The sequence below is a fragment of the Triturus cristatus genome, chromosome 4_2 (assembly GCF_964204655.1).
Source record: "Triturus cristatus chromosome 4_2, aTriCri1.1, whole genome shotgun sequence".
Taxonomy (NCBI): Eukaryota; Metazoa; Chordata; class Amphibia; order Caudata; family Salamandridae; genus Triturus; species Triturus cristatus.
In genome coordinates, this window is record NC_140586.1 from 983447274 (window position 1) to 983460996 (window position 13723).

At 49.6% G+C, this 13723-nt stretch overlaps 1 protein-coding gene across 1 annotated transcript in view; it reads right to left on the reverse strand.

Annotated features, from left to right (window-relative positions):
* LOC146839210 (uncharacterized) overlaps positions 1-13723 on the reverse strand; it is a 261732-nt gene that overhangs the window by 103886 nt on the left and 144123 nt on the right. Inside the window, exon 6 of the mRNA XM_085600018.1 lies at positions 281-1542. Within this exon, the coding sequence (XP_085456144.1) occupies positions 281-1542 (1262 nt within the window). The remainder of the gene's footprint in view (positions 1-280; positions 1543-13723) is intronic.

Consider the following 13723-nt stretch of genomic DNA (forward strand, 5'->3'; position numbering starts at 1 on the left):
CCCTGGGTGTGTTGGGTTTATAGGTTTTATCACTAATCCAACAAGTTAGCTGAAAGTACCGTTGTTAGTTCCAGTGTTTTTCAGTGTTGCTTTTACAGGTAATGTGATCAGATGCAATTGAATGTTTTTCTTTGTATCTCTTCTTCACCAAATAAAAATCAAGAATCTTTATTTTCTTTTAGTCCACATTGTGCTCGTCTCCCACTGTGTATCTGGGTACATCATGTCACTTTGCAGTGTTTACGGAAGTGAACAATCACTGGAAACAAACACTTTTATAATCCTGCAAATACTGTTATCTGTTTTTCTTGTTTACTGCCAGTCCGGTCTTCTATCATCTGATATTTCAATATCCCACATAATTTGAATTTTATATTTTTCCGTAATTCATTCCTCTCACAATAACTGTGTGTTCGCTGATGTCTTTGCAGGTTTTCTAATCGACTAAAGCTCTTCACACATTCACTGCATATAAATGGCTTTTCTCCCGTGTGTGTTCGCTGATGACTTTGAAGGTGTGATAACTGACTAAAACACTTTGCACATTCACTGCACTTGAATGGTTTTTCCCCTGTGTGTGTTCGCTGGTGTCTTTGTAGCTCTGATAACTGACTAAAGCTCTTCACACATTCACTGCACTTGAATGGCTTTTCCCCTGTGTGTGTTCGCTGATGTCTTTGAAGGCTTGATAACTCACTAAAGCACTTTGCACATTCACTGCACTTGAATGGTTTTTCCCCCGTGTGTGTTCGCTGATGACTTTGAAGGTGTGATAACTGACTAAAACACTTTGCACATTCACTGCACTTGAATGGTTTTTCCCCTGTGTGTGTTCGCTGGTGTCTTTGTAGCTCTGATAATTGACTAAAGCTCTTCCCACATTCATTGCACTTGAATGGTTTTTCTCCTGTGTGAGTTCGCTGATGATACCTTAATGCTGAAGAGCCGTAAAAACTACTGTCACATTCACAACAATGATAAGGTTTTTCCCACGTGTGTGTTCGCTGATGACTTTTTAGGTCTGCTAACCGACTAAAGCTCTTCACACATTCACTGCAGTTGAATGGTTTTTCCCCTGTGTGTGTTCGCTGGTGTCTTAGTAGGTGTGATAACTGACTAAAGCACTTTGCACATTCACTGCACTTGAATGGTTTATCTCCCGTGTGTATTCGCTGATGTGTTTGGAGGATTGATAACTGACTAAAGCTCTTCACACATTCACTGCACTTGAATGGCTTTTCTCCTGTGTGTGTTCGCTGGTGTCTCTGTAGTTCTGATAACCTACTAAAGCTCTTTACACATTCACTGCACTTGAATGGTTTTTGTCCTGTGTACGTGTGCTGATGAAGCTTGAGTAGTGATGACAAAGTAAAGATCTTGCTGCATGTGTATGATTCTTCTTTCTTGGTTAGTGTCTGTGGGTCGGGTATATATTTGTCTACATCCCATGACTGTATTTCTTGATGGGCCAACATGGCTGATAAAGCACTTGTGTTTTTCTCACACACTTTATATGAGTGCAGTATTTTGCACGTTTGATTTCTGTTTTAACAATAAAATGCAATAGCCACCAAATATTTGCCACACTCCTAATACGTAGAAGGTGTCTTTGTAGGCGATTGTGCCTTTAGATTGGTTTATGGCTATGCACGCTTGCGGGTAAAGATGTATCTTCCTTTGGCCGGTGCAAATTAGGACAGTCTGTTGTATTGTAGATAGAAGAACTCCTCTTTCCTTTACCCGTCAGTTGTCTGGCTCCGCTCTGTTGTGCTCTTCTCTGGTTACTGTGGTTTGGCCACAAAAAGTTTACAATTCACCCAGAGCACGGAATGATGGCTTGTCATCATATTAGAAAACAGAGCACTGCGGTAATCACATCACACCGATCCCATGATCAAAGCTGGTGTTGGACACTTGTTTATACAGGAAGTGGTTTGTTATTGTTGTTGCCTTAATTTTCCTACGGTCATTTCTTCGTCTTGTGGCGTGGAGGTGCACAGCTCAGACTCTTCCAATCACTGAACTGCCCTCGATGCTTCATCCGGGATCTGTCAGTTTGTGTGCAGGTTCCTCTGTCGCCGACTGCGCTGATGTTTTCCTGAATACTGTAGCTCATTATTTCTGCTATTATTGAAGATTTACCGCATTCGCTTCGTTATTGATGGTCATTTCATACATTCAAGGCTTGTTTTCTGTTGGATGTAAAGATATTTAAAATTACTAAATTGAAACACAATGGAATGAGAATTCACAATGTTTAAATGATTTTAAAAGACATTTCGGGGGAGATTTACCAAATCTCCACGCAATGCAGCGCAGCCCCCCGCCCCCGCAAGGCTGCGCTGCGTTGTGCGACAGGGGGGGAGCAGGAAAGCACCATATTTTCACAGATATGGCTCTCGCCTTCCCTTTCCCTTGCGCCGGCACTGATTACAGAGGGCCTGCGCCATGCACACACCTTAGCACCAGAGCGCTAGGGTGTGTGTGTGTGTGTGTGTGTGAGTCCAGGATTGGGTTTGTACAGGAAGGACACCCTTCCTGTACAAAATACTATGGCAGACACGAGGGAAAGCTTTTCCCACTTTGTATGCGTGTTGAACAGTGCAGCACGCATGCAAAGTCAGAAAAGGAAGGAGAAATGAAAGCATTTCTCCTCCCTTGCGCCTAGTTTAAAAGGGCGCAGTTTTCTCACGCTAAACCCAAGCTACTGTATTTGGTAAATTGGGTTTAGCGTGAGAAACCTTGGGTGGTTGCACGGGAACGCCCATGCACCCCCCTTGGCAGGCCCCCATGGTGTGAAGTAATGCGACGCAGTGCTATGCGCTGTTTCACATTACTTTTACGTTATTTCCAGCGCTTAACAAGTTTAGCGCTGGAAAGTAAATTAGGAAAAAAAGATTTTGCGCCATTTTGTCCCACTTTTGTGATGCAAACACAGCGGAAAATCTTAGTAAATCTCCCCCTTCTTCTTTACCGCCTTTGAAACTTAGCAAGGAATATTTCATCATACACAGAAATGTAACTAAAAGTTCTGTTGATCACGTGACATCTTATTAATGTCTGAAAAGGAGGTGATTTACCAATGTTCACAGAGTAACTTAGCAAAGTAAGGGCGCTCACGGAGCACCCAAGTGCTAGAGGTATAGCTTAAGATGGACGCATATGGTCAAGATTTCATTTCAACAACAATAGATTTTAGAAAAAGTGGTGGATCAGACTGGGCGGTATAATTTGCAGTAACTTTACGAAGTATACAACAAAAGTAACTCCATTCACATACTTCTTCTCGTTCTTTCCTATTCACTTAAGATCATCTCAAATGCCACCTCCTGTCTTTACCTTGCCGTTCATAAGTCACCTTTGACACATTCAACAGCTCCCTTGGTTCAAGCATTTCTGGTTTCTTCTAACCTGGAAGATTGGAACATTATTGGGAGTTGAGGTGGGTTTCCTATCGCCGTAACATCTGTCCATCTCCCTGAAACTAGTGCAGCTTACAGCACCCCCGAATCTGACCCTGAAAGACAACTTTAAAAATCAAGTCTTTAGTTCTTCCTAAAGTAGATAAAGTTCTATAAGATGCAGCTCCTTCCGGGGCTTTTGTGTAAAACAGAGCGAGGAGTTCACTGTAAGGCCCATCCTTTACATTATAAGCGCAGATAAGGCAAACAAACGTTGATTCATATAATTTAATATTCAACGATATCAGTCATTTAGTACTTATAGAGAATTCATCACAACCAATAATTTACCTGACATATCTCTGCAGCAGATGTGTGCATATTACTCTGTTTTCCCCCTTTTCCACCATTACATGGCATCCGGTATGATGTTGTCCGTTTGGGGCCCAGGATGCCACTTTGTGACTGGATGGGCATTTGGCAGAGCGGGAGGAGGTGTCAGTTATCCACAGGTGAGGCGGCATTTCTACCTTTCCATATTTCTCATATTCAAGTTTACCTCATTTCCTGTCCTTTGACCCCCCGTACTGCCCTCTGGCTGCGCACTCACTCTGTGGGGTTCATCAGAAGTCAGATAACGGCCTGATAGTCACAAGGCCATGGATCTCACTTCTTCTACAACACTTATTGCAGACATAGGGCCTAGTTAGGAGTTTGTCCAACAGATTATTGCCTCAAAACAAGGGGTGGGTGAAGAATTCCTCTTTGCCGGAGGAGCTCGCAAAGATTTGCCCGCTCCGCACTCTGTGCGGATTTCCCAAAAACTATACGAAGTGATGCAGAACGGAGTTGTTTTTCTCAAACCGTTCGCCAACGGTAAGGTGGTGAGCGCTTGTGAGAAAATATAACGTGCTAGACCTCCTCTAGGTGAGATTTTTCACTGCGGGAGGTCGCGGCAAGTCGCGACCACTCGAGTGTACAAATCTGCCATTCTCGTTGATGAAGCTGCCACTCAATTAGAAAGTCAATTCGAGCGGCAGAAAGCAGCAGCGCCCTCTGGGGCGATGCATTGTGCCGTTCGTGCTGATTTTACAGTAATGGACAAACTCTTGGCACTAAAAATCAGTGAGAGCTGCGCAATTTAACAAACTCTGCCACTTGCGGAAGTCCCCAGAGTGCGGCGGAGTTTCCCTGGCACTTCGTGGCGTTCCGTGGAGTAAAACTCTGTGAACTACACCAAGGCTTAATCAAAACGTGACAGATATCCTGTCTGCCTTATTATAATTGCCACAGGATGTAATGCATTTTTAATGGGGCGGGCAGGATACCTGTCACATTTGTGATGGAATAAACCATCCGCTGAAATCTAAATCAGGCCTTTGGTGTACATTGTGTCCAGTGTGGCTAGCTGGGCTTGAAGGATCTTGTGGTTTGTGGGTCTCTCACTACTTTGAGGTCACCGCCAGGCAGGACTTCTGTCAGCCGCGCCTTGTGCAGATCTTCCTTCCAGGCAGGACTTCTGTCATCTGTGCCTTGTGCAGATCTTCCTTCCAGGCAGGACTTCTGTCATCTGTGCCTTGTGCAGATCTTCCTTCCAGGCAGGACTTCTGTCATCTGTGCCTTGTGCAGATCTTCCTTCCAGGCAGGACTTCTGTCTTCTGTGCCTTGTGCAGATCTTCCTTCCAGGCAGGACTTCTGTCAGCTTCGCCTTGTGCAGATCTTCCTTCCAGGTAGGACTTCTGTCAGCTGTGCCTTGTGCAGATCTTCCTTCCAGACAGGTGCTTCTGTCAGCTGTGCCTTGTGCAGATCTTCCTTCCAGGCAGGACGTCTGTCAGCTGTGCCTTGTGCAGATCTTCCTTCCAGACAGGGGCTTTTGTCAGCTGTGCCTTGTGCAGATCTTCCTTCCAGGCAGGACTTCTGTCAGCAGTGCCTTGTGCAGATCTTCCTTCCAGGTAGGACTTCTGTCATATCTTCCTTCCAGGTAGGACTTCTGTCAGCTGTGCCTTGTGCAGATCTTCCTTCCAGGCAGGGGCTTCTGTCAGCTGTGCCTTGTGCAGATCTTCCTTCCAGGCAGGACCGCTGTCAGCTGTGCCTTGTGCAGATCTTCCTTCCAGACAGGGGCTTCTGTCAGCTGTGCCTTGTGCAGATCTTCCTTCCAGGCAGGACTTCTGTCAGCAGTACCTTGTGCAGGTCTTCCTTCCAGGTAGGACTTCTGTCAGCTGTGCCTTGTGCAGATCTTTCTTCCAGGCAGGGGCTTCTGTCAGCTGTGCCTTGTTCAGATCTTCCTTCCAGGCAGGACTTCTGTCAGCTGTTCCTTGTGCTGATCTCCCTTCCAGGATGGACTTCTGTCAGCGGTTGTGAGAAGTTGGCCTGATATATGCTGTCCATAAGTTATAGTGGGCACCCTGTACCAGTCCAAACAACCCTTATTGATGATAGGTTAAAGACAACTTTTATTGAAATCTATCCTAGTGGTAGCTATGGAGAGCAGCCTTCAGGCTAAGTCTAGCAGGAATGTAAAGCAGCTTGTTTTACCAGCCTATAATCTCTTGAATGATCAAATGAAAGGACAACCACACCAGGTATATATTGAAAATATATGTATTTAAGATAAAACACACCCCTCTAATCTCTTTATGAGGCTGGAGTTCGAAGTACTTAAGTTACAAGTCAGTATTCAACAGTAAAAGCACAAATACACGTTTGGGCCCTAGGGGCGTACCAAACCATATACCAATAAAGTGGTATAAGAACCACGACTGAACTAGACACAAGGCCTAGAGCCTGTAGAAGTGCTTGGACCACAAGGAACCACCCAAGGTAGTGACACAGGGAACCCAGGGGGGACACGTTCAGTGTGAGAACACAGCCGCGAATCGCCGTTAACTTCTATGGGGAAAGTCGCGATTCGAAATTAAGAGTTTATGGACACTTAGAGGACGACTACAAGCAAACCCTTTTGGACATAGAGGTGTCTGAGGCCAACACCCACAGGAGCACCGGAGTACTCGAGCTACCTCACCCAGGGAGGCCGAGTGCATAGGTGTCAAATGGTGTTGGGTCGCGGCGTCGTTTTCAATGGAAGCTGCTCAAGAAGTGCTGCTGCCGTGAAGAGGAGAAGTGTCCGAAGTGATCCAAGCCCGGATTGAGGATGGAAGGACCCTGAAAGCAGAGGAGACAGAGTCTGGGTCACTTATCAGTGACCAGGGGCACGATAGTCCAATGCCCACAGATGTCGGGTGCTTCAGGTGAGTTGACGGGAGTATTGACTCTTCAGCCACGAGGTCCAGGAGGTGTCAACGATGACCAAGAGCTGGATTCGAGCTGTCCCACAAAGTCTGTCGAGTACTGCGGTGTCGGCGACCAGATTGGACCCAACAAGCCTTGGCAACGGCAAGTCGCTTGGAAACAGAGAAAGGACTTCGGTACAGACCAGCAAGGTCTGTGGGTCTCACCCAGCGAGGGTAAGTCGGGGCACATCTGGGGCAACCAGGAAAGCCCAATCAGAAGAGGAGTTGCCTTCGTGGGGACCCACTAGCCAACGGCCTAGCGATCGCGAAGGAGCCTCGAGCGGTCGCACTTGAAACTGGCCCACGGGTTACTCGTGGAGTGGAGGCCGGAGATCTTCGGTGCAGGAGTTGCTCAAGGCTGGGGATACTCAGAGCCCAAAGCACAACTTCGAGGAAGACCAGGAAGATGATGGATCAGGAAAAGATCACGGTGTCCAGGGGTCATGGTTCCACGTCACCCACATTAGCCACGGGCCTCAGCTTTGCTGTGGACTCAGGGTAACCTCGGGGAAGTCTGGAAATCCACCTCTGGTGATGCGAAGACTTCAGCGTCCGGCGGGAGCTTCAGAGTTGCAGACAGGACAGTTGCTTCTTTGGTGCCTGCCAAGCAGGGGAGTCACTCCTTGACCCCAAGGGAGATTTCTTCAGTCTTTTAGTCGAAATAGAATGTCGAAGGTCCAGTATATATGTTGCAGAGTTTCATCCAGGGTAATCAGAAGTCGCAAGGACTGGGTTCTCATACTTATACAAAGTTTGGGGGTTGGACATACTCTAGGGACCCACTTATGGGAGGGTTTGGAAAGAGGGGTGGTTACTGTGAGAAGTTGGCCTGATATATGCTGTCCACTAATTATAGTGGGCACCTTGTATCAGTCCAAACAACCCCTTATGGTGAATAGGTTAAAGACAACCTTTATTGAAAGCTAAATGAAATCGCAAGGACTGGGTTCCCATACTTATACAAAGTTTGGGGGTTGGACATACTCTAGGGACCCACCTATGGGAGGGTTTGGAAAGAGGGGTGGTTACTGTGAGAAGTTGGCCTGATATATGCTGTCCACTAATTATAGTGGGCACCTTGTATCAGTCCAAACAACCCCTTATGGTGAATAGGTTAACGACAACTTTTATTGAAAGCTATCCTAGTGGTAGCTATGAAGAGCAGCCTTCAGGCTAGATCTTGAAGGAATGTAAAGCAGCTTGTTTTACCAGTCTATAATCTCTTGAATGACCAAATGAAAGGACAACCACACCAAGTATATATTTAAAATATATGTATTTAAGATAAAACACTCCCCTCTAGTCTCTTTATGAGACTGGAGTTCAAAGTACTTAATTTACAAGTTAGCAATCAACAGTAATAGCACAAATACGCGTTTGGGCCCTAGGGGCGTACCAAACCATATACCAATAAAGTGGTATAAGAACCACGACTGAACTAGACACAAGACCTAGAGCCTGTAGAATCGCTGGGACCCCAAGGAACCACCAAAGGTAGTGACACAGGAGACCCACGGTTGCCGTGTGCAGTGTGTGAACACAACCGCGGGTTCCCATTATCTTCTATGGGCAATGTCACGGTTGGAAAATTAAAGATTAGGGACACTTAGAATTGAGTCAGGACCAAACCCTTTTGGACTTAGGAAGTTCTAGGGCTAGCACCCACGGGAGCGACGGAGTACTCGTGTTACCTCACCCAGGGAAGCCGGGTGCATAGGTGTCTTTTGGTGTCGGGTCGCATCGTCGATTTTAATGGAAGCTGGTGAAGAAGTGCAGCTGCCGTGAAGAGAAGAAGTGTCCGAAGAGATCCAAGCCTGGAACTAGTCTGGAAGGAACCTGAAAGCAGAGGGGACAGAGTCTGGGTCACTTACCAGTGACCAAGGACAGGATGGACCAATGCCCACAGATGTCGGGTGCTTCAGATGAGTTGATGGGTGTCTTGACTCTGCAGCCACGAGGTCCAGGAGGCGCCGATGAAGACCAGGAGTTGGATTCGAGCTGGCCCACGAAGTCTGTCGAGTGCTGCGGTGTCGGCGACCAGATTGGACCCAACAAGCCTTGGCAACGGCAAGTCACTGGAAATCAGAGAAAGGACTGCGGTGCAGACCAGCAAGGTCTATGGGACTCACTCAGCGAGGGTAAGTCGGGGCACGTCTGGAGCAACCAGGTAAGCCCAATCAGAAGAGGAGTTGCCTTCGTCGGGACCTACTAACTAACGGACTAGCGAAGGAGCCTCGAGCGGTCGCACTTGAAACTGGCCCATGGGTCACTCGTGGAGTGGAGGCCAGCAATCTTCGGTGCAGGAGGTGCTCAAGGCTGGGGCTACCCAAAGCACAGCTTCGAGGAGGACCAGGAAGATAGTGTTGCTGCAAAAGTTCACGGTGTCCCGGGTTCACGGTTCCACATCACCCACGAAAGCCACGGGCCTCAGCTTCACTGTGGACTCAGGGTAGCCTCGGGGAAGTCTGGAAATCTACCTCTGGTGATGCAAAGACTTCGGCGTCCGGCGGGAGCTTCAGCTACTCTAGGGACCCATCTATGGGAGGGTTAGGTAAGAGGGGTGGTTACACCCATTTCCTTTGTCCAGTTTCACGCCAGAGCAGGGGCAGGTAGCCCCTGAAACTGGTTTGAACTGGACTATGTGGAACGCTAGGTGGCGCAGGTCCAACATGGCCGCTTGGCGGTGAGGCTCCGGACGCCTGACCCTGCAAATCCTTCCCTGATCGTTGGCGAGCTGCCATGGCCGACTCATTTGGGGCGCATCGGAGCGCGGACCTGTCCCGCGGCCGAGGGTCCGAAGTTGACAGGATTCGGCCCGGCCCGAGCAAAGATTGGCAGCCTGGAGGCGGGACGGCGGCTGGAGGGGGCGATCCTGGTGCTGGGACCCGGGCGGGCTGCTAATCGAGCCCGCGGCTCCCACGTGGTGTCTAGGCCCGGCCTCCCAGGGACATCGGCGGCCTCGCGGAGGCGTTTCAACTGCCGCTGCCGGCCCCCCCCCCCCGCGAGAAGAGAGGTGTTCCAGCCTAAGGACTGCCGGCGGTGAGTGTGGGGGTGCGGAGCGGAGCGGGCCCCGGGGGGCCGTACTGTGGTGGACGGCGGCCGGTGAGTGCGGCGCTGAGGGAGGCGTGTAATTGGGGCTGCCTTGGCTGTTGAGGTGGCCGGGGAGTGGTGGGGGGGCCCCCCCTTTGGGCCAGGTGTCGACGGTTGGGGACCGGCTCCCCCTTCCCCCCCTGCTTTCGCTGCTGCATCTGGACCTGGTCCCTCGCGGCCTGCTGGGGGCTGTTGAGTGGCGCGGGGCAGGCTCCCGCCTTTGCTGATCGGGCCGCAGGCCGGCGGTCAGTGTGTGCGGCAGCTTCTTCCCCCCCCCCACCCCCCCTCCTTGGCTACAGGACTTACGTTGTCGGCTGTGAAGGCATCAAGATCCTGGGGGGGGTGAACTGAACTGAATCTGGCGCCCGCGGCCATGGGCTGAGTGCTGGCATCGGTGGCTGGGGACCCACCGCGAGGTGCTTGGAAGGGGGCGGTCCTTCCCGCCTGTGCACTGGGGACCACCTTGAAGTGCTTGGACATCTGTACGGAGTGCTCGGGTCCTGTGACTTCGCTGGTGTCGGCGTGGATTTAGCCTTGGCTGTGTTGTGCAGTAGGAGGCGGCGCGCCGCCCTGGGTATCGGCGGGCCACGGGTCTGCAGTTTCAGGTCGCTGGCAGGCCTTGAGGGATATTCGGCTGCCTTATCGGGCGGCGCGCAAGGACGTGACCTGCGGTGCCTGTGGCAATTGACCTTCCGGACGGGCGGGGTGCCCCGGCCGTGCATACTCCCCCCTGCCGTCCGCCTCCCTGGTCCTTGTGGGGTCTCCGGAAGGTAACAAAAAGAGATGACTGGGCTGTTCCTTAGGACAGGAAAGAGGAAAGGATCACTAGGGAAAAAAGGGTTAGTGCTCAATGAAGGACAACCCCTGGGTATCCAATTTGTTGGATATAATGGCCTCACACACCCTTGCGAGTGTCATGCTTCATCATCGGCAATGCTCCACGTCGGGCAGGCGGTGCAATGCCCAACGGGCTCACCTCTAAGAGGGGCTCTTTATCGGAGATCCTTTATCCAACTGCCTATGGGTGAAGTGGGGGTGAGGGGCCAGGACAGAGTAGATAGTGAGGGTGAGGATAAAATGTGGCCTAAGGTACCGGAAAGCAATTTTTATTCTGGTGGTCCTCTGCCACAAATAAAATCAAGGATAGCCGGTGCTCAGGGGGACTATGGTTTCCCGGAATGGACCAGGGCTAGAGTGCAAATGGTGTGGTCAACATGTTTCTCGCTTCTAGTACAATGACTGCGATTCTTCAGGACCTAGTAAAATACTACAATCTACAAAACATGACCTAATGATTAGTATCAGTTTAAATACAGCACATAAGTTGTACTACCTGTATGACACTGCTCCTACCTAAAAAGTGAAGATAAAGGAGAACATTACCACAGGTAAGTAACAACATGTGACCCTGTAGTGACCGTGAACACACTGTGAAGAAGTGACATACTAGTGCAGATAGTGACTAGTATGTGATTAAAACCAAGTTAAAAACTGGTAGCATCAGTATCCATTTGACCTACTTCACGCACCTATGGAAACGGTGATACTGTTACTCACCTAAGGGTTAGAGTTATAGGGTGTCAACAGTACCCGGTGGAACTGACATCAAGGGAGAAGCCATAAACTTTCAGGCTGGGAAGAAAAGGACAAAAGTGGGGTGGTATTGAGAGGTAAACTCAAATGTAGGGCGCATATGTATCCTGCTGCCTCGGTGCAGGCGTTCTGTCTACGGGGTAGAAAGCCAAATGGTGGAGTATTGGCTAAGTAGTATGTATTTGAGGCGCTACACGGCACTACGTGAGAGTAATCTAAATATCCTCTATCCAGCCAGTAATAAACAGTTGGTAGATGGTGGACTGGGCTGGGTTGGTATCTAACAATGGGGAGACGCTCCCATTGTAGTTGTATTATAAAGATATTGCAAAGATAGCGTCACAGTGAGTACTGGTCAAAAACGGATATTAATTCCTGGTCGCTGTAAAAGCGCACAATTCAAAACTGCTGTTTGTTCCTCCCAGGGCCGCTATAAGAATAACAGGAAAATAGTTAGAAAGTAGTCAGGCAATAGGACCCTGCAGCGCGGTAAAGAGGTTTTAGTCATAATGGGTTGGAAATCCCTGCTGGTGTAGAAGGCGGTACACTTACTTTCTACTGCTCGTGCCAGGGCCAGTCAAGCCTACCCATCTCACCGGGTCCGGATAGTGGAAAGCCGGTCGTGTCCCTCCTCATTAAATAGCACCCAGGGTGTGTTCCACAGGATCCCAAACAGGAAGTAGGACCCGCCCATAGATCATGTGGTTTCCCTCGCGAATCGGGCGGCCATGATGGAGTGGGGGGTAGTGTACAAAAAATCAGTGAACACATTCAGGGTTATGTCACTAAAATGGCGGTGTCGCTCAGTGATAAGTGGGAAGTGATTGGCCTTATTAAGTGTGGTACGCCAAGGCATGTGTATTGGCCATGATAACTGTTGTGAGACCAAGCCAGCGGGTATACACTGAACTTAGCATAGTTCGCTGGGTGGATCAGGGATGTTTTGGAAGAGATGTGTTCACAGAGCACTCCAGGGTATATCCTCATTCAATCCCTGGCTGTCGGTGGACAAACGATGTATCCACCTCTGTTCCTTAAGAAAAAGACTGTGCTTGGATTTGTGTGAGGAGCTTTCGGCTCTGAAGAGTGGCTCTCCGCTGGATCCCATGCCCATTCGGATCCTCAAACAATGTGTGGATCCTATTGTTGGTCCTGCAATTAACCTTTTGAATGCCTCCTTCACTCATGGCATTGTCCCACCCAGCTGGAAGCAAGCAATTGTCAAGGCACTCTTGAAAAAGCCTGACCTTGACCCTACTGATCTGGCAAATTACCGCCCCATCTCACTCCTGCCTTGCTTGAATAAGATCGCCGAGAAGTTTGTTAATCGCCAGCTCTCCGGCTTCCTGGAAGCTAACAATCTACCAGGCCGGACGCAGACTGGCTTTCGCCCAGGTCAGGGAACTGACGCGGCCTTGTTAGCGATGGTGGAAGAAGGCAGATGTATGTTAGACTCGGGAGGTTCCGCCGCGATGGTGTTCCTGGATCTAAGCGCGGCTTTCGATACGGTGGACCATAATATCCTGATCCACCGTCTGGGAAAGATTGGAGTAGGAGGCTTGGTCCTCCAGTGGCTTCAGACATACTTGAGTGATCGCTTCTATCAGGTCTGCGACGGCGATTTTAGATCCCTGCCTATTCCCCTCCAGTGTGGAGTCCCGCAGGGCTCCTCGCTGAGCCCCACACTTTTTAACGTCTATATGGCCCTGCTGGAGGAGGTTGTGGCACCCTTTTGGTGTGACAATGGCAACCTATGCAGATGACACTCAATTGATTGTTTCCCTGTCTTTATCGGAAAGTCAGGGGGTGAAGTTCGCTGCTTGCCTTACCAACATCATGGCATGGATGTCGGACTCCCGGCTAAAACTGAATGGGTCAAAAACGGAGCTAATGCTTCTTGGCAATCTGTGCTCGTCACTGCCCAAATGTATGTGGCCGGCCAGTTTAGGAGCACCTCCGGCCCCCAAGGGCGCTATAAAAAGTCTTGGGGTATGGCTGGAACCTGAGCTGTCTTTGATTACTCAAGCCAAGCGAGTGGAAGGGACGTGCTACGGGCTGCTCCGGTCAGCCCGAAAAATTCTGCCGCTTCTTCCTGATAATTCTAGGAGACTTCTGGTCCAGGGATTGGTGCTCTCGAGGCTGGACTATAGCAATGCCCTCTTCCTGGCGGCACCTGAATCCACTTTGAATGTGCTCCAAAGAGCTCAGAATGCAGCCGCGCAGATGCTCACTGGTACAGCCAAAAGCTCTTCAGCTCGGCCTGCTTTGAAGGCCTTGGACTGGCTACCAATTAGAGCACGCATCAAATTCATATCCCTCTGCATAGTGTTTAAGGCTTTACAAGGATCC